The 21503-nt window shown below is 37.5% G+C and overlaps 2 protein-coding genes across 7 annotated transcripts in view; one reads left to right on the top strand and one right to left on the bottom strand.

Moving 5' to 3' along the window:
- LOC117576832 (headcase protein) overlaps positions 1 to 21503 on the top strand; it is a 100834-nt gene that overhangs the window by 34172 nt on the left and 45159 nt on the right. For all 3 annotated transcript variants that reach the window (XM_034261906.2, XM_052006494.1, XM_034261908.2), the window contains exon 2: positions 6260 to 6356. In XM_034261906.2, the coding sequence (XP_034117797.2) occupies positions 6260 to 6356 (97 nt within the window). The remainder of the gene's footprint in view (positions 1 to 6259; positions 6357 to 21503) is intronic.
- On the bottom strand, positions 1419 to 3183 carry LOC127565834 (uncharacterized). 4 transcript variants are annotated; one of them, XM_052006503.1, is made up of 5 exons: positions 2995 to 3183; positions 2847 to 2938; positions 2664 to 2789; positions 2504 to 2595; positions 2131 to 2248 (listed from the first exon to the last, which is right to left on the bottom strand). In XM_052006503.1, exons 1-5 carry the CDS (start codon positions 3113 to 3115, stop codon positions 2227 to 2229), a joined length of 453 nt encoding a protein of 150 aa, XP_051862463.1. In that variant the 5' UTR covers positions 3116 to 3183; the 3' UTR covers positions 2131 to 2226. The 4 variants fall into 4 exon arrangements, with proteins under 4 accessions (XP_051862461.1, XP_051862463.1, XP_051862464.1 ...); XM_052006501.1 differs by lacking the exon at positions 2504 to 2595 and having other exon boundaries at positions 1419 to 2248; positions 2654 to 2789; XM_052006504.1 differs by lacking the exon at positions 2131 to 2248 and having other exon boundaries at positions 2271 to 2595; positions 2654 to 2789.

Here is a 21503-nt window from a genome sequence, read left to right as displayed (position 1 = left end):
ATTTAATGTATGGGAAATTCATCAACATTCTTTTGTCAAGCTTACATTTATTTCCTTATTTATTCACAACATTTTTACTTCGTTTAAAAGTATCCTCATCAACAAGTCTTCACTGTGCTTTGGCTGTGCAATCGAATTACATTTCCATCATTTTTATTTGCCCAAGCATTTGCGCTCTAAAAGCCGCTCCCCTCAACTCAACAGCGACGATAGACGACGACAAAACACAAATTCGATTTAGTTGTAATAAATAAACTACACTTGAAATTCGTAACTTGCTGCGCTCATAAATAAATTACTCACAATTTGAATATCATTTCCTCAACCTCAACAACGCCCCCTTCCTCCCGTCTTTGCAAACTGAAATGAAAGTGAAAAGTAAAGTAGTAGTTTTTTATTTGTTATGAAGGGAAATGCATAATATTTGGTGTTTGTGGCTTCAACTTTGGCATTTGCGAGTGCGCAATTGTGAATACTCCTTTCCCTCCACTTTGTTGTTTCCTTGTCGTCGTCTACTGTTTTCAAATTTGCAATGATTCATATTTGTTTGTGTGTGTGTTGTGTTGGTTTATCTAGCGGCACTTGAGGCAACTTGGCAACTTGCAATTGGCAGGTAGCCGTGGCCTGTGTTCGTTTGGGTTTATAGGCCGACGTCGTCGTTGTTGTCCTACTGTGTGTTGTGTATATCATTTGAAAAGTTCACGCCCGAGGCTTTGACTCTGCTTAAGAGGGGGGCGTGGCGACGGCTGTCTGGTGGTAGCCCAAGTGCCAAATTTAATCAATAACTAGCAATGGAAATGGAATTGCAATTGCAAACAACAGTCATCTAACAATCGCAGCGTCGTCTCTTTTTCATTTTTTTCTATTTTTTTGGTGCTCGTAAACAATTGAAAATTGAAAATTGCTGCTGCTGCTGCTGCTGCGACCACCAGACACACAAAATTGATGTGAAAAACGTGAGGTGCACAGAGTAAAGCACACTCTGAGAGAGCACGAAAATTGTGTACGTCTATTTTGGTATTTCGATATTTATTTTATATGTATTTCAAATTTATTGCAAGGTGTGGTCAACCATAGCAAAAACAACAACAACGAAACTCGACTGCAACAACGATTGCAATTAAATTATCAAAAATTCAAATCTTATGGCCAATTTTGAAGCACTGAGCGTTGCAAATATAAATCAGCAAATGGCATTTGTCGCCTTTAGTTATTATCCGTATTCGCATATCATTTGACATTTAATGGAACTCGAATTGGACAAATCATTAATTGCTGTGATCTATTGGCCCACGGAAGAGGCATACAAATTGTGCGAAAAACAAAAAAAAAACAGAAACTCAGCATAGAAACGCAATTTAAATCACGATTTGTGTGTGGTGGCGCTCTTGGCAACAACAAATGTGGAATAAATATGCACAAAAGTTTATTTTTAAATATGCTTATGTTAATGCAAAACTTGTTTCGTCAGCTGACAACGGCTTGACTTTGACTTGACGACGATTGAAATTGAGTCCAAAAAGATCCATAAAATGCGGAATCAAAGTTCGTTCGCATTTTTAGCTACAATTTAAAGCTTTTTATTTTATTTTCGATTCACATATTAATAAACATATTTTAACTCGTTTTGTCGCACGTTTGTTGCATAAATTGATGTGTTATTGATCACAAGGGAAACAAAAAGACACATTTTGTCAACACATTTCATACGCCCCGTTGTACGAGTCTTTTCTGCAGCTGTGCAGCAGCTGCTTCTTTTTCAATTTTTTGCTTGCATTGTGTTGTGTTGTAATCGCAGTGCTTGCACCAAATTGAAGCATTTCACATTTTTAATTTGTACGTGATAGGGCAAATACGCTTGCACTAGTTGCTGCCAACTCGATTTCATCGTCTGGGGGTCGAGTTCCATTTTCGCTTCATCGTCGTCGTTGCTTTGTTTGTGCACACAGAAATTATGCTGCAGCAATTGCCATTGCTTGTTTTTGTGCTGTTGTGCTGTGTGCCCCTTCATGTTGCATGCTAACGTTGGCAGACAAATCGTCTCTATTTTCTGTCTGTCTGTCTGTCTGCCAGCACTTAGCACGTGATTGAAAATTGCATCGGAATGAAGTGATTTGCAGCCGAAGCAGCAGCAAACCAATGGATAAAACATCGCAGCAACAGCAACTGCTCTTGTTCTTATTCTTCTGCAATTCATTTGGCATTATTTTTAGCTCAGCTTTGCATTTAATTTGATTGAGAGAGTTGCCTGCCAACACAAAAACAAAAACGAGAAAAAAAATCCCAGTTATTTTGTAGCAGTTACTCTTTGTCTTTGGCATTAAAAGCAAATTTACAAATTAGTGTGAAATTATGGCCAAAAGTACACACAATAAGAAACAACAGCAATTTGGGCAACAAGCAAACTCACTGGAAATAAAAGCCGCTAAAAAATAATATGCAAAGACAACACAGAGATGCGCGAAACAACGACTTTAAATTACACTTGAAAGAATTTAGAAACCGACTTTTGCTATTGCTCATAATCAAGTGACTTTTCCCAAAGACATTGCCGGCGAAACAAATAGACAACAAGCCAAAAATAAGAACTGAAAACTATAATGAAAAGAAGTTGAGATAAGTTTAATATTTAGTAAATTAAATTGAGGCTCACCAAGACCTACAGATGAAACGCACAGTTGATAGAAACAATAATCGCATTTGATAATCCAAACTATAATATAAATCGCGGCAAAAATAATGTGCAACAAGTTTGTGATCAGATAGAAAAGTAAAAGATTTGTTATTTTCTGCAAAGAGAATTCTTACTGATTATTTCGTGATTGAAGATATCTTTTCAAGCTTACAAAAATGTTGCCAACGAGCAGCATTACGCTGCCAATGAGATGCAGCATGAAGCCTAGTCTTAAGAGCAACCAACACCAATTTGTGGGACTTGCTGCAAAGTTGTATATTGCTTATGGATCAAGAATATATATCGAAGCTCAACTTTACCTTGTCCCAAGCACATTCCAAGAAAGGTAAATAAGATTTCAACTATGAAAATGAAAACACAGGCGAGACGCAGCGGAATAAAGCAGCAGCAATGTGTAACAAATCGGTTGATGAACAACATCTTGTTGTGTGTATCGATTCGAAAACTAATGCAAAACTCATAGCCAAGTTGTGATGCCTCGAGCTCGAAAAAGCTAGAGTGTATGTGTTAAGTACACACAGACTCAAACCCAAACACACATAGGCACAACAAATTGTTGTGGCAAACGCAAGGTCAAAGTCAGCTGCTCGGAACCGTCAAAACCAAACAAAACAGAAAAAAAAGGCCAGAAAAGCCTTGTATATTGTGTGTTATATGTTTAATATTCTAATTCAGCTTTTGTTCTCAGAAGTTGTGTGTGAGCACAGCAGACTAGGTAGAGTGAGGGAGGGGGAGGCAGGAGGGGAAGTAGGCAACTCCAATTTGACAAGACGAAGAGTTACCGCCTATAAATTACATACGAGCTCAGCTGGAGCTAACTCACTGCTTTTTGCGGGTGCTTGGCATTTAAATGGAGTAGACCGGAGTATGAGTATTGTGAGTCTTCTCCATATCTCTTGAATAAAATAACCATTCAAACAGCTTTTAATTAGCAGTCGCACAGCCAGCCAGCCCGCACAGAGTCGTCGAGTAAATGAGAATCGACAGACGACAACTCAGTAGTCGTTGGCAATCGGCAACGCACGTGTTTTGGAAGGTCCCCAAAAAATATATATAATCTGAGAAAAGACATTAAAATTCATTAGCCGTATTCTGCATATAATTCTCATTTCATTAATAATCAATAATAAACATTATCGAACACATACAATTTTACTTATTAGACCAGCTGCAAATAAACAAGACTATAAAACAATTATTTTCAAATATCAAAAAGTCATAAAACCTTTGCTACAGTTTCACACGCTCTCCACACAAAAATAAAAAAATGAGGCGTGTTTTGTCCTATTGACCCGGCCAACAAATAAGGGCATTAAAGATCAGTTTGCTTTGGGCCAAGTTTTGTTCTCAAATGCCAAACTGAAATCAGTTTATATTGTTCAATTTGTTGACCTTAAAGAACATCTCTCGGCATTACTTAATTGTGAAATTGCTTAATAATAAATATAAATTTGCCTGATAACTGAAATCGTATGACTAATGTGAAGGGAGGGAGATAGGCAGAAAGAAAGAGAGAGCAAAAGGGGTGAAGGTGGTGGCAGGCACGTAGACATACGGTCTGCTGTTTATTTCATACTTGCTATATATTTTTGCACGCTTTTGTTTTTGTTATATAATCGGGGTAAATAAAAATGCAATACATATTATAACATTTTGAGTCACTCGCACAAAAGAGTCAACAAAAGTTGCAAATATTTGTTTGGGAAAGCTGCTAGACTTGCAGTTACCCTGCTTGGAAAACTTAAAAAAATTCTAAGTAAATGGAAAAGAATGTTTCTTAGAAATCATAGAATTTTTCATATACTTTATCAGCAAATCGATAAAGATTGTATAGCAAGTGATTCTTTAACACTAAAGTAGTGAAGTTACAATATAGCATATCATATGTAATACTTTTTGGTATATTTTGAAAGTAATAGTATAAACATATTTTGTACTTTGTTGGTATATTTTGAATATACTAATAGTATTCACATATTTTATACTTGTTTGGTATATTTTTAACGTAACAGTATACATATATTTTATTCTTTTATGTATATTTTAAATGTGATAGTATATGAATATACCAAAAATAACATTCGGTATAATTTTCTTTCTTTTTTGCTATTCTAAGAATAATACCTCACTACTTTGTTTTGATCTTGTTAATATTTAAAGGTTGTCTAATGTCAAGCTAAACTAACTTTCGCTGACTAAGAAAGTGATCAGAAGTTTATGGATATTTCTATTATTGTTAGCAGCACTTAAAGTTCAGTTGGCTGTTTAAAAATAGGCGCTGCTTTTAGTGTGGTGTACTTAAATTTGGTGTTATTGCGCTAATTTATTCGATAAGCGGTCAGTGGGAGGCGTAGCATGCCACTTGAAGTCTTTCTCTCTCTTTCACTCTTTCACTTTCGAAGCTCAGCTTGTGGCAAACTGAAGAGATAACACATGTAGTTGTTGCTGTTTAAACAATTAAAGCAAGCGAAAAAAAGCAATAACTTTTAATCTATTCAATGTCAAGGTCAGATGAGACACCAACAAAAAAATAAAAGCAAAAAAATGAATAAAATAAAATGCCAACAAAAAATTCGTTTGTTTTGCTGTCGACGTTTCTTTTTCTTTCTTATTTTTTTTTTGTTGTTACTGTTCCTCTCTCTTTTCTTCACGCTCTGCGTTGTATTTGTTTTATATTGAGAATTGTTGATAACTTTATTTGCTTTGGCATTATATACAGCAAAAAAAAAAAATGACAACAACGAAATTCTTCAACAGCCCGTGACAAAGCACAAAGACAGAGACAGAGAAAAAAAACCAGCTTTAAGTATTATATTTTTGCTTTTATTTGTTTTAATTTTACATTTATGTTACCCCCACTTTTAGCGCGGTTTTGTTTGTTTTTATTTTGCTTGAGATTATTTAATTTCTTTCTTTTGGGGTAAATATAAAAGTAAAACATTCCAAATGACGTCAGTGGAACATTGCTTAAGCGTTGGTAATCTAGTGTGAAATTCTGATAAGTATTTCCCTTGGATTAGGTCATTATTTCGCTCTCCCACTCTCTCTCTCTCTTTCTCTCAAACCTTAAGTCAAATGTCACGTAATATTGACAGCAATTGCAGAGTATATATTCGATGATAAGTATATACGAGCAGTGCCATTGGTTTTAGTCAACTACGTGTGCTTTTGTGGCAAAAAAGGAAATCTTTATCTGGCCGAGACGTCACTTTGTGTGTGTGTGCAACATTCAACGTTCAACGCTGGCAACAACGTGCAATGCAATTTCCGCTCAGCTGTCAGTCGATATGAAAAATTCTATGGCAGGAAAAATGCTGTCATAATAAATGCAATACATATTTATTTATACTGTATCAGAAGCATATTTTGCATACACTCACACAGGACGTGATGTTTGGCTATGAATTTCTATTGATAGTGAATATTAAAGTGAAGAGAGTCTGTCAGTCAATCTCGAAGCGTCAGAGAGGATATTATATGCACACAAAATAATCAGCTTTTTATACATTTTTGCAACTATTTTTCACATTTTTCAAATTGCCATTTCTTCTTATCTACTTACAGCTCGACATCTGGTTGCAATGGCATCTTCTCACGTCGCCTGGATTTCTCATCATTCAATTTGCTGCCAAAGACGCGTTTGAATTCTTATCAAGTTAAGGTGAGTTATGTGACTTTCAAATTACATTTATCATACGTCGACGTCTCTTGTAATTGAGTAGAAGTAGTTAACTTTATGAGGGCTATTTTCATTAATCAGCAAAACAACACAGAAAACGAATGCTGACTTTTGCTATTTTATAGTACAACAATCTGCTGCTCATTCATTTGCTATTCATTTTTAATACTCGTACTCATACTCGTATCCGTGAGTGCAGCATTCATTCACAAAATGAGTTCTCGGTAAACTCGGCGAAAGAAAAAGAAACTGCCTGCCTAGGCAACTTGGCAATTGGATACGCTCTTGGGGCAGGGCATGTACTCTTGACTTGTCTATTACAAGAGGAGGGAGGGGGGGGGAAATAAGAAGTAGAGGAAATTGTTGATGTTGTTTTTCTAGCAGCATTGTTTGCATAGCGCAACAGTTCAGATTATTTCCAGCTGTTGTTGTTGGTGCCCAAGAAAATGGCAATATTCCTAGAAAAAAACAACTTAGAAACAACCTATGCAAGAAAATTGTTAGCAACGCTAGCAAAAAAATTATTATTTATAATTTGTGTACTGCTTAGGTGACAACTTTTTATGGATGGTGGGGGGAAGTACAAACGGTTTTATAGACTCGTTTGTGAAGGGGATTTTCGTAAACAATAAAAGTAAAGTTCAGTTTCGAGAGTATTTGAAGTTCGTTGCGGTTTCTCGCTCGATGTCTTGAATTACTGTTTATGTGACTTATGCAAATGTCAACAATTTTCGTAAAGCTGCGCATTTGTTTTCTGATACTTGTGCTGCTATTGAACTGTACTGATCTCTCAGATATATATAAAGAGAGACCACACACAAGTTTGCACAAGTGGCAATTAGCTGAGAGAGAGAAAACATAAATGACAAAAAGACAAAACTCATGCATGCAGATAGAATACAGAAGAAGCCCTTGGAGTTTACTTTGAATATTTCATGTGGCACAACAATAACAGCAATTGCATTTCAGATAAAGCCGACAGATGAAGATGGAGTAGGGAGGAGGGGGAAATAGGGAGCTTCGCATAACAATAGCAAAATATTTGTGGCTACCTGTCGCACTGAACTGAACTGAACTGTATCTGTATCTTGCAGTTGTATCTGCATCTTTTGGCTGGCTTTCGAATCCCTGGCCAACTTATGTGTTGTCTGCACGCATCTCTCAGCTCTCAGCTTGAAGCTCCCAGCTGCTTTTGTCTGGATGCTTTTAAAAACTTTACAATTCAATTTTTGTTTCGTTCTCTCTCGATTTTGGCAGTCTGCCCTGCTGCTGCTGCTTGCTGCTCTTGGCATGCATTTCGAATTGCATTTTGTATTGAATTTATAAATATTTAATGCCATTCAAAATGCCATGCAATCGCCCAGACCAGACCGAACTCAACCGAAGCGTTGGCGTATTAAATTTGTAATGACTAACTGTCTAGGATTTAACCCAAAAGAATAAGCACTAAAGGCGTTGGCTTGGCAACAACAACTTACTAAAGCGAGCGTACCATGTTTAGTTTTCTTTTCATCTGCAATTTCAAGGGCTTTAAAAGTTTCCTTTTTTGCTGCAGAGCACACCCAATCCAAAGTTTTTGGCCCAAACTTAAGCTAGACGACAAGTTGGTTTAGAGCAGGAAAAATACCCATTCAACTTTTATGAAAAACTTTTGAAATAACACAAAAAATGAGCAAAAAGCAAATTGATTGCACTGATTGCAATAGCATATCCTTAGCCCTTAGCCTTAACCCTTGTTTGCCCAAAGGATTAGCCATAATCAAACCGGTTCGACTGGCTCCGACTCATAATAATAATTAACACAAGTCAACTTGTTAATCATTGAACGATTCCCAAAAGGGTTGCTCTTCCGTTAAGCCGCATCACTGATTTTTTTAATCAGACCATATCATTGACTGTCTCGACAGTTGAGGAAAAACCCCTCTCAGCTTTTCCATCAGCTGTCAACATTTCATTCAGTATTTTTTTTTTAGAACCCAACTGCTGCGCGAGTTTTAATCAGCTATAATTATAATTAACAAAGCGTTAGCAATTGCCCACAGGAACAGAAAATTCTTGTTTCTGTACATTTTCGGGTAGTTTTTCTGTGTGTTTTCATTGCGACTTAAGTCAACTTGTTTCATCATTTATTACGCGTCGCCTTTTGATGCCACATCTGCTAATTGTTAACGGACTGCGAAATACTTTATTATTATTTCCCCCTTTTTATTCGGGGTGTTGTCCTGAGTAAAGATGATTCAGTTTGTAAATTCGTTTAGCCAGTTAATAATAAAATTGTGTGCTCAACGATATTTATTAATAATTAGCATACGATTAAAACAGTTTTTCAAATACATTTTCTTTACTAGATCTGTTTTATATAGCATTTTATAGTCGCAAACTGTTTGTTCTGACTCATTTCGCAAATTGTGCTCAGTATGCCAATCAATCTTTGTCTTTTGCAAAAGAAAAAAACGAGAACTTTAAATAAGAAAATAAGTTTTATAAATGATTGATGAGCAGAGCGTTCATCTGACTGTGGCGCACATGTGTCGTGAATTGGAGCTAAAATTTCGCATATATAACATGAATATATATCAGATACACGATTCACAAACATTTCCACAAACATTCGCTGGTCATTTAATCAATTATTATTTCCCATTTTCCACACAATATATATTTTTTTTCGAAATTTATTTGTTTTGCTTTAAAAATAACTTTTTAAAAAGACTTTCGAAAAAAGTTTTTGGCCTTGTGCAGATGTTGCAATTCCTGAGCAGATTTCCGGCAACTCAGCAGACATCAGAGAATGGGCGTGGCTGTGGAAAAGGGGCTGAACAGTTATTTTTTTTTGTTCGGATGATCTTTTGGACAGTGGGCGACGTTGTCAGTGTATTTTGCACACGTTAGTTGACACTCTCTCTCTTGGAGTGCTGACACTTTAGAGATTGATTGTGCCCAAATGTCAGCGGCAGCAAAATGTGGCAAGTCGAGTATATACCGAGTGTGTGTGTGTGTGGCACACACACATGAAATGCGTCTCGTAGGCGCCAGTCCGAGAATAATTTATGCAATTTTGAGTCTCGAAAAGGCAACGAAAAATTGCAGAGCCAAAGATATTTATGCATGCTCTTGCATATGTGATAGATGTGGCAATGTGTGTGTGTGTGTGTTTTGATATAAGTGTGTGTGTGTGTGCGTGCTTGGTGTGTGTGATACTTCAGCTGCAGTTTTGCAGTTGCACGTTATTCTTTATGACCATATCATTCATTTGCAACTTTTTGGGCTGACATTTGGCTACGCTTCGCTGATTTGAATGTTGTGCCGTGCCGCATGTCAAATATTCGGCGACTTGTCGCTGCCACATGTTGTGAGGTGTCAACGGTGCCTTTTTTTCGTGGCAGCCTTAAAGTCGGTCTTTGTAAAAGGGTTTTATTATAATTTAGTTTGCATTTAAAATGGGCGTATTCAACAAATTGTGTGAGCTAAACATGGCATTAAACATTCTTTTTAAATGACATTAAAATTGTTGAATTTGGTTTTTAATTTGTTTTGAAATTACAATAATAGATTACATTTTAACTAAAGACTTTTTATAGAAAGATTATAAAAGGAGTTAAGTATGGGAGCAAATTGGGCTAAAATTGGAAGGAGAAACTATTCGACTGAATCCCTGAGATTTTCTAAAATAGTTTTCATTTGATGTTAAATGTATTTGTGGTACAGAAATCTTATTTGATTTGATACTGAAAGTTCAAATGTATAAATACGTTCAAATTGTATAAATAATCTATAATATATTGTATGTAATAATATTGTACTTTCAATATTTTTTCTTGCTTACTTTAACACTATTTAAAGGAAAATAAAGTTAAATTCATTCCTAAATCGTGCTGAAATTCAGATGACAAATTATGTGACAATATGTTCAATGGTTTCTCATTTTATTTCATCAGCTTCAATTACAATAATGTGGTTGAAATGTAACATAAAAATCTGAGCTTATCAAAGACAATTTTCCTGCCAGCAAGGTAATAAAATCATTACAAAAATAAAGCCAGATTTCATCGCCAAATCAGGCTGAAATACGAATGTGAAACCCGCATTAATTATGGCAATAGCTTAAACCGAATTTAAAGTGCAATAGTTTATGCAAAAGTTCTAGAGACGCCCACGCAGCAGACAGACTTGGAGACAGGCAGACAGACAGACTGAGTGATAGCCAGATAGGTTGGTAGACAGGTAAATGGCTGTGGGCCATGTTTGCCAGTTAGTGTTGAGTCTGTTGAGTGGCATCTGGAGTCTAGAGAGATGGAGAGAGTGGAGTAAAAAGACAGAGTCTCTGTGCTCTGCTTTTGGTCTGGCAGCTGGAAATGATGTGCGTCTGGTTGGCTCGACTGCCTTTAACATGACATTTATTGTAACTGTCGTTTTTGCGTCTCCGCGCGTTTCCCCTTCGATTGCCCCACACACAAAAGCAGCAACATTGTCACACGTTGAATGTTGTATAGTAGCTTCAGTTGTTGTTGTTGCTGTTTGCTGTTGTCATTTAAGCATTTGATGTGCATTGTGGTAGACATGCCCTGCAGCAGACGGGCGCCGCCATCAGCATTGATATAGAACTTGCTTGCAGTCATTGTCATGGCAACATGTTGCCAACATCATTTGCCGACAGCAGACAGACAGACACAACAAACATACACACTCAGCTCAGCTCTTTCTTGCTCTCTTATCATTGTCATTTATTTCAATTTTTGCATCTTTCGCCTTTCCGGGCGCAAATTGCTGGCAATCATACAAGCCAGAAATTTGCTCAAGTGCGCTTGCAAAATGAATAATTATGCGTGTGTTTGTAAAGTTAACTCACCCACACCCACACGTCTCTCCCTCCCCTGGCAGCTCAGACTTTGAATCTTGTTTCTTGCGCGCTTAATTAAAATTAGCCCAAAGCGAAACACACACTCAAAGCATTTGTTTGTTGGGTCAATGCACGGCTTATGTCCTTTTGGGGCAAGCCAACAATTTTGAATGGCATTTTGAGGCAAAAATTTCATTTCAATCTTTGGCCCTCGCTCGCATCACAAAATGTTTTCCCATCGTTAGGCGCTTGGGATAATGTCAGAAATTTCATGATGATAACACGAGAGTGAGAGTGTAGGACTTTGAGATTAGATGCGAAACGAGCGACATTGAAATGTTGTTGAACTCGTCCGCTTCGCATCCTCTCACAAAATGTTAAATTATTAGCCACAGGCTGCTGCCTGCATTTCATATGGGATATTGACAGTCGAAGTTGCGAGTTTTTGCATCGCTAATTGTAACCACAAATGCGCTTTGCTCTCTTGTGTTGTGTTGTGCGCATTAAACAAATTAAAAATGCATTGACTTTTAATGTTAACGAGTACTCAATACACTCATTCGCACACACTCGCACTCACACACACACAACGGGTACTTGTTTAACCTAAAAAACAAGCAAGCGAAATAAAATAAATCGAAACAATAACAAGAATAAATACACTTGAAAGTCAACCCACACACTAAGCGTGAAGCGCAATTTGCATTGCCAGCATCAACAATTAAGCATTTGTTTACAATCCTCAACAGTAAAAACAACAACGAAAACGAAACCGAAACCGAGCAATAAAATCAACGCGAATTTATTGTTTTTATTATATTTTTTTTTTTTTTTACATTTTTTTTTAATACCTTGCAATTTCTAATCAATTTAAAAGGGGTGACATAATAAATGCAGTTAATACATGTTATAATTTTTTTTGTTATAATTAATCTTTAATTTTTTTTAGATTTATTTATTAAATTTTTTTTTTAATTAAAATTTGTATTGCTTTATTTTATTATTTAAATTTGTTTTATTTTATTTTATTTAAATTTATTTTTTTTTTTATGTTATTTAAATTTATTTTATTTTTTTTATTTTTATGTTATTTAAATTTTTTTTTTGTTTAATAAATTTTTTTTTTAATTTTATTTAAATTTTTCTTAAGCACATTTTTTTTACTGTACATTTACTGCATTTTACTGCATATTATTTTTTATTATGCCTTATTTAATATTTTATATTACTTTATTTTATTTTCGTAATACTTTGCACATTAAAATAAATAATAAATAAAATAAGTAGCATACTCATAGAATTTACACATTTATTTTTTAATTTTAATATGCAGTTCACAGGAATAAAATGCTTTACAGGGTGTTTGCGTAGTCGTGCATAACTGTTTTGTACTTTATTTAATTGCCGTTGTTGCTGTTGTGTGCCTTCTCAATGGCAACTGATCTGTCTAGAGCTGGGCACGTAAACTCGTCGAATCCACACCCACAAACAATACATAAATTTAAAGCCTCGTCTGGCAATTTTTATGATTTAATTTCAATTTAATGTCTACAAGTGCGAGAGCTAGCTGAGCACAATATGTGTTCCCTCAATATGTGTGGTAATAATGCTCGCCTAAAAAACAAACGCGAGGCTTTGTTAAACTTTGCTGATTTCGTCTAAAAATAAAATGTATAAAAAAATGCAATAAAGATTAAAAGCAATTGCCATTTGAAGATTGTTCTTATAAAAGAAATTACTTGTTGCTTGTAATTAAACAAAACTGAAAGTAAAACAATTTAAAAGTATTTGCAAAAAGAAAGGGCTATAATGTTTATTTTTATTAAAATCGTTGCATTGTGCGAATATTTCTTCCAATTTTATAAATTTCACTGTTCGCAAAAGTTAATTGAAAAATGTTTAAGGTTCGGCCTGACAGACATATTTATGTTGCATTGTTGTTGCTGTTGTGGCATGCAACGGCAGCTGCTGCTTGCTTGTTTTGTTGTGCATCGCAGTGAACCGCAACGGTTTGCAATTTTTCAAGTTAACGCTTCATTTGGTTGCAAGTGAAATTGCCTTCGCTGTTGTTCGCTGCGTGACGCACTGAGAGAGTGAGTGAGTAGCAAAAGGGTGAAAATGATGGAACTTATTTTCGCAATTGTTTAACACATTTTTAACATATATAATACATAAATTTTTAAAATAAATATTCCATTTATTTGCTGGCAACTCAAGCGACGACAAGTCAACAAACTTTTGTGCAACAAACAATTGTTTTACTCGGCTGCTGCAATTGAAGCTCATCTCAGACTCAGACTCAGACTGAGTCTGAGACTCAGTTTTGTATGACAGCTGACTGACATAATGTTCGCTCATGTTGAGGATGCCCCGCTTCAAGTGTCAACTGTTTGACAGCGCTCCCCAGTGCTCAAGACGATGATGATGATGACGATGATGATGATCAGCTTGTCAGTTGTTGTGCTGCTAATGACCCAGAGTTTGTAGTTGTAGATTCTTTATTTGAGAGTTTCGTTTGCATTATTTATTGAATATTATAAGTTTAATTGTTTGCCATAATTCTGTAATGACAGCTTTGAGATTTATGTGTGATTGCAACTTGAGTTTGTCGAACATTTTAATTAAAACATTTGCCGCTGACGACGACAACGATGACGATGACATAATCTCTGTGCAGTCATTAGCCACCCTCAAAAACTCGACTCAAGAGACACCTAAAGACAACAACATTGTTGTTGTTGTTGCTCGCCATTGTCTCGCCCCCAGAGAAACTACTCTTGAGATACGCACACACACATATACACACATGTATCTCATAGATACTGTATCTATGTGTAGTAGTCGTCGAGTAAGTATTTAGGCTGGCGCTGCGGACAATAAATCTGATTAATGCGCAAATAATTTTCGATTCAAGGCAAGTTTCATTCGCTGTGGCACATTTAAGTAGCACATTCTAGTTTTATGTTGCTGCTGTTGCTGTTCACTTGACTTTGATTTATTTCCAGCTTGCAACATTTTCTTTTTCTTTAGTTTTTATTTTTAATTATATGTATGTACTTTGCGCGTACATATGTTGACAACATCTGGCCATCGATTGTAAATTTTCATATTTTATTATCATACATTTTTTCGCATATTCTTATGTTGTTTATTGTTTGACTCGGAGACACGCTCGAAATCATTTCTTAATGAAAATTAATTGCTTAATTTGTAGAGTTTACATAAAATTGTAAGAGTCTATACATTATTTTTGGTGAACTCTTTTATAATAAGGCCACTTTGTGTGCATAAACAAAACTATGAAAATATTTTTTAGAGCGTGTTGTGTGAGTGCAACATAGACTCGTAAAAATGGCAGACTACATTGCGAGTCCTTAGCGACGGCAGCTGTGTGTAACGGCAATGAATATCGTATACTATATATATACGATATATGTAGGTACAACGCAATTTTCCAATTTATTTTTTGTAGTTTTCTTTTGGAGCTCATTTCCAGCTGCCACTGCTGCTGTTGCTGTTTTGTGGTTGTTGCCACAGGAAGTCCAAGTTGTTGTCCGCCAGTCATCCACTCAGTCAGAGGCACTCGGCAAAGTCATTCAGCCGGCAGGAAGAAGTCTTCCAGGCACTGCCTGCCAGTCATTGAAAACTGCGCCAAACGCCTGCTGCACATTATTAACTTTGCTCAGTTTCTGTTTCTGTTGTTGTTGCTGTTGCTGTTAGCTCTGAGGTCATTGAGCTGCAGACAGCCAAAGCAGCAGCAGGACTCTGTATGTTATATGGCCAAAAAGCCGCAGAATGAGCCACTTTAATTACGGCCAATCATTTATCATAAAAGCGAAAATGCCATTTGCAAAATGTGAGAGTCATAAATATGCAGCAAGGATGTGAGAGACAGCTTGCAAAAACACTGCTGCAAGAACGAAATTCAAAGTCAAGTGCTTACTTCAAAGATGCTAAAGACTGCAGTTGGTCTTAGTTGAAAATATATTTAATACATACTGAAAGTCAAAGTACAAAGTTGATAACATATTTAACAGAAATTCCTAGTCGAATCCTTTAATGATTTTTAGCTGGGAAAATATATAAGAAGAATTCTAAGTCAAGTATTTACTTTGATAAAAAGATTCTTCACTAAAATTATATTTAATTGAAAATCCAAGTCAAGTGTTAACTTAACTGCAAAAAATCTAAAAACTATTTGTATAGAAATGCAAACAAATGAAAATTCAAATCATGCGATAATTTTACTGCAAACATTATATAGACTGGAGTTGCTCTTAGCTTAAAATATATAAAATAATTCAGTCAAGTATTTACTTTGCTGCATGTTCAACACTGCAGTTTCTCTTAGCTGAAAATAAGTCTTAACAACATTCAAAGTCAAGTATTTACTCTATAACATAAAAATATATTCAATAGAAATTCAAAGTTCGACTTTCCATGCTTTGCTCAAGTTTCCCTTTCAAGCTCTTGAGCTCAATACTCTTTATGTATTTGTTAGAAATTAAAAGTCAAGCATATTGAAAGCTGCTCGTTATCCTGCTTCCAGTCTGTTTCACTAATTTTATATGTTGCTGCCACTCAAGTCTAGCATATGGATGGAAAGAGGGGAAAACGCATGCTGATTTAATGGCAAAAGGTAGCCATAAAAATCAATAGTTATTTGATGTGTCTGTCGACACGTCTGACTATTAAGTTTGGCTTGTAATAAGCTCATATTGTTAACGTTATTTTAATGCTACACAAGTAACTCGCTGTCGAGGCAAAACTCAACTTGTTTATTCAAGTGCATTCTCTTCTCTCTAGCAGCAAACACACACAATGTGCATCTAATGGACTGTAGCAGAGCTTCTAATCAACACGAGCCATCATCATCATCCCGATCAACTTTTGGCTTCGTGTCTTCCTTATGTGTCGCATAATCCAACGATAATAGAAAACTGCTTTGATCCAATGCAATGTCTTTTATGGACAATTTGTATGCGTCGTCCTCTTGGCCCGCTTCTCTTGTTCTCGTCTCTCATTTCTTTTTCTCGTCCTGTCTGGCATCGATGCACGAAATTACCAATTTCTGGCCATAAAATGAAAGAGCGAACAAGTTGGGCGCCATTATCCTCGAGAAAACTCTAACGCTTTAAGCTTATTTTATTAGCAACATTATGAGGTTTGAGCTTAAGCTGCTGAAACTACTTCTTGCTGCTCCTTACTGTTTGCATACTTGATTCAGTTTTCAATTTTCAATTTAGTGAAAAATGTTGCGTGTATTTTCGCTGCCTTTTTGACCGTCTACAAAGTTGCCAATTAGGCGCAAAAGTTTTGCATAAATGTTTAACGATTCCAACTTCTTTTTGACCACTTTGGTCAGCCAGTGACCTCTGTAAACAAATCGATTTAGATGCTGCTGCTGCTACTGCACCTGCCACAAAATGAAAACAAAAGTAAATGTACATACAAAACAAAAAAAGAAAGCCAATCAATTTGATGACAAAAGTCAAAAAGAAGCAAAAAAAGGGCCACATTGAAATTCTGTTTAGAGAAATTTAAATAAAAAATTGTCGGAGGAAAAACAAATATTGTTTGGGAGCAGCAAATGAAACGTGCGACTTTTATTGCAGGCGGCAGGCAGGCAGCTATTTTATTGTTGTTGCAGCAAGTTCAGACACCTTTATATTAAATTGTGTCTGTGCAAACGAAATGCCATAAAATGGCAATTTAAAGCTCAACGACGATGTCAGCACCCAAAAAAACGAAAACGAACGCAGAGCCCAAGGATTCCCAAACGCTTTTTTCCCACGCTTAAGCGAAGAAGAAGAAACGTTTGTCCTTCGTTTAAATAATATATAAATGCGTCAGACTTGGGGCCAAAGTCTGCGTGCCGCACATTTGCCAAATGCCTCCCGGCGGAGAGACACCAACCGAGGGGCAGAGTCAGAGAGAGAGCGAGGTGGCAAGGTCAAAGCACCCGACAAATACTCGAGCAAAGACGAATAGGCTGCTTCAGCTTCCCCAGTTTATTAACATTTTACGCAACCCAAAAAATGTCCCAACGCAGCAGCAACAGCAAACATAAACATAAAAGAGGAGTCAAAGTCAATGCCAAGCGACGAGCATCGTCGTTTCATATCGTTTCCCAGGGCCTACGCAAAAGGCCAAGTGCAAGGACAGCGGCGGCGCCTACTCGATGAGTGGATGATGAGGATGTGGGTGTGGGTGTGGATGAGGAGGAGTCTCTCTAGTGTCTCGTGTGTTGTGGCCATGGCCGTGACAATGAGCAGAGACATGGCCATGGCCATGGCCATGAGAAAGCCGGCTGGCAAAAAGAGCTTTTTCTGCGCCTATCTATCCCTACAGCCAGCGCCTGCGCAGAGTCCTTGCTCTCTCTCTCTCTCGGTGTGGTCGGCTCGGGTTTAATGTCCTTTGCAGCCGCAACGTGTTATAGATACATTTTTGCTGCATTGAAGTTTTCGCTTTTTCCACGTGCTTCGCTTCGCCTTGCTTCGGTATCGAGAAAGTTGTCGACATCAAAATTTCTGCTCCTACTCTTCGCATGACTAATGTGGCAGGCTAATGACGTGCCACTGCCACTGCCGCTTGCCGCCTTCGTCGCTTCCCCTTGAGTCTGTCTGCCTGTCTCTGTGTCTTGATCCTGTCTATTTCTGTAAACTTTTGCCTTTTATATAGCATACTTTATGGCGCTTAACATGTGTTTACGCTACGTTCAAAAGAGTGAGTGTTGTTGATGTGTGTGTGTGTGTGGAGGAAATACCCATGCGTTGGCTCTGACTGTGGGACTTTTGGCTGACGCTGTTTGCTGCTTTGCTTTGCCTGTTAATTTACATGGGGGTCATTATCTAGCATTTGTCTTGCCGCATTGTGTTGCAACAACGCTTTGCGCTGCATCAGCAGCGAACAAATGGCGAGCACACTTTTTACACACACACGCCGCCCACTCTTCCGACCACGCCTCCCACCTCTGTTTTTTTTACCGCGCTTCATTCGTGGCTTTGTCTGCGCTTGTAATGATTAATGTCAAGTCTTTTTCTGTTTTTTGTTGTTGTTCCTCTGCTCTGCTAGTTTTTTGCTGCTGCAGTTTTTTCTTTCGCTTTTGCGCGTCGCGTCATCAGCATTTTAATTTTGTTTAATGAAAAATTGCGAGCTGCGTTTTTCCTTTTATTTACATATATGTGCGCATATTTTTTATCGTCTTTTGCATCGAAATTAAAAGCGAGCTTTACTCGACCCCGAGAGTCATTTAATTGCCATAAGGAAAGTGAGAGTTTATGCTGCTGATGATGATGATGGAGTTGGGGATGCAGTTGCATAGATACCCTACCATTTCTCCCTTCCATTTCCTTCATTTGCAAAATGATTAATGATTCAGTGACGTCATGTGGAATACGCTTGTGGCATGTAAAAGCGAAAAAAGAAAAAACTTTTGTGTTTTGTCGCGCTTTTCCACGAAAAATTAATGAACAAACAACAACTGACGGCAGTCCAATTTTATTTACCATTTCCATTAGCATTTTATGCATTTAAAAATTTGCCAAAAAAAAATGAGAGAAAGATAAAAGAAATTTTGTTATAAATTGACTCATTTTCATTATTAATAACATAAAAGCAAACGAAAAAAATGTATTTTAATGCGCATTGTTAGCGCTTTGTTCGAAATGTTAATGATGTTGTTAATAATTTTGATGGTGACTTTTATGGTCATTAATTCAAATGAAGCCAGCGTCGCCGCCTGCAACAGGTCAACGCAGGGGGGCAGCTGTAAATATCAGCTGTGGACGACGTCAATTAATCATTTGGTCAGTTTATATGCGATTTACATGCATTTTCTTCTTCAGCTTTTGCCTGATGTGTCTTTAATGATAGATGGTTTGCTTGTGTTGTTGAGTGAAGGAAGGAAGGAAGAAAGAGAGAGGGGGGAAAAAGCTGCGTCAAACGCTTTATTTACGCTTCAGCACTTCCTCAGCTGCGGCATCCGGATCCTCAACTTGACAGTGTCTTCCACTTGAGCGACGTCGTCGTCAGCGTCGTCGTCTGGGATGCTTTGATGCATTAATTTCTTACCTTGTCTGCTTGTTGCAAACGCATTCATCATGAATGAAAAGCAACCGAAAAGGCGTCAGACTGTAAACTATGAAATGCAGTCGAACCAGCTAAGCACAGCACAGATACAGCAAACAGTTAGCTGGCAAACACAACAATGCCACAATGTTGTTGCCTGACAGTGAGTGCAAATTATTTGCCCGCAAAGTATTTGGCTGCCCTTTGGCAGTTGTGTATATTTTTTTATCCTTGATGTGCTAGCACAACAACACTCGACAGTCACTTAAATTGCCATTTCAACAGCTCATTTCGCATGCCAAATGCTTGAAAGTATTGTTGTTGTTGTCTGCCTGCTTGCCACACCCACCGCCCACAGCTCATCAAAGCTTTCACTGAGTTTGCCTTGCGGGTTCGTTGTCTGCTTACAAGCTTCTTGTGTGTGTGTGTGTATATTCCGCACGTGCAAATCCAAAAGGTAGTTCAACTGCCATTTATCATACGCACCGTTGTACCGAAGTGTGTGAGCCAACACAAAAAAAATTTGAGTTGAAGCGTTTGCTGCACATGTTAAATGCGACTGATCAAAATGCACAACAGGCCACACATTCAACGCTTCTGCTTCGTCGGCCAATGACGTCAAAAGTAGAATGAGGGGCAAGTATAGAGAGAGAGGGAAAAGAGACTGAAGAGTTGCGACCACATGCTGTCTGTGTGTTGTTGTTGTTGTTGCTGCCTGCCACTCTTATCTGCAACAATTTAGTGGCACTTCCTTGCGCCATGTCGCCGGTCAGCAAAACGTCAAGAGCGGCAAAGAACAACTTGCAACAGCAACTCGCAACTCGCAACTGCTGCTCGTTGTAGGTTCATTGCTCGTTAAGTTATTGTCACCTTTATGGCCGTTGAGACCGGAGTCCAAAAGTGTCTGCACAGGACATGGCAGTAGACTTTGGCTTCTAAGTGGTTTCTTTATGGTCCTTGCTTGCCAACTTGTTAGTTTTCTTCTTTCCTTTTTTTTTTGCGCTCTCACACAAAATTTGCACCTCACTCACTAAATTGTCCAAGACAAGGCTTCTATTGTATATCTTCTTTTTTTTTGTTGGGGGCGTCTCGACATCTCTTGAGTTGTGTGTTTGCTGTGCTTCGTGTTGCAGATGTCGCGACGTTGATAACAATTGCTTCGATTTGCGGCAGCAACAAAAAAAAAAAGAGTATAAGAAGAGTTTCGTTTGTTGTCACTTCCGCTCAATGATTTATTTAGAGAAAATACAAAATATAAACGAGCACTTAACTTGCTGGCTTAATAAAGCATTAAATCAGTCGCTGCTTAAACAAAACTTAACTCAATTTTGTGGCAAGTTTAGAGGACGCAACTTTGTCTAATTAACTTATTTACTTTGTCTAATTAAAGTTTGCTTAAGTTGCACCCGATTTTCCACTGCTTTTTTCTGTCTCTAAAATATTTTCAGCTTATTCTCTTCCTCTCTAAGATAAGTTCTGCTTTTTATTCACTTTTCTCTCTTTAGTATATTTGCTGCTTTACTTTTGCTATTTATTATGCTGCTGCTCAACCGTAGAATCAATTTCAATACATCGATTTATGTGTGCACTAATAATTTGTTGCATTTGCAACGCACGGCGCGGCACGTACCACAAGTGCTTCAATAATAAATGGTTCTCTCTGTCTCGCTGGCTTTGTTCGGATTACCATTTGAGGCATGCCACTTGAGCTGATCCTGCTGCTGCTTAATAAATTGCACCTGTGCATGTCGTGATGCATGATGAAGTGGCAGCAGCAACTTCAGCGTTGTCGTCAAATTAATTAAAGTAGTAGTTGCACTTTAAGGATGCCCTCAGCTTTCGCTTTTTTCGTCTTTTTTTTTTTGCTTACTCCTTTGAACTTGTTAAGGCGCCTGTCTGCCTTGCTTGCCACTTGGGGGCAGGAAGCTGGCTGGCTGGCGTCGTGCCACACACACACATTCACACACAACATTTCCGATTGCCAGACATGCATTTTTATGCGCCGTTTGCGCCCGAAGCTTTGCTTCTCATACACATGTCTATGGCATTTTTTATGTTGAACTTTTTATTTGCACCTCATAAAACGCGCAAATGCGATGCGCCGCCGCGTTGTATGCAGCACTAAACACAATGTCTGACGGGGCATGTGTGTCTGCCACAAATGTGATATTTATGACGCCGGTGGCTCGGACAAAAGAACTGTGTATCCGTGTTCTGTA

Source organism: Drosophila albomicans, chromosome 2R (assembly GCF_009650485.2).
Source record: "Drosophila albomicans strain 15112-1751.03 chromosome 2R, ASM965048v2, whole genome shotgun sequence".
Lineage (NCBI taxonomy): Eukaryota > Metazoa > Arthropoda > Insecta > Diptera > Drosophilidae > Drosophila > Drosophila albomicans.
Note: the sequence above shows the minus strand (reverse complement) of the source record. Positions and strands in the feature narration are given on the sequence as shown.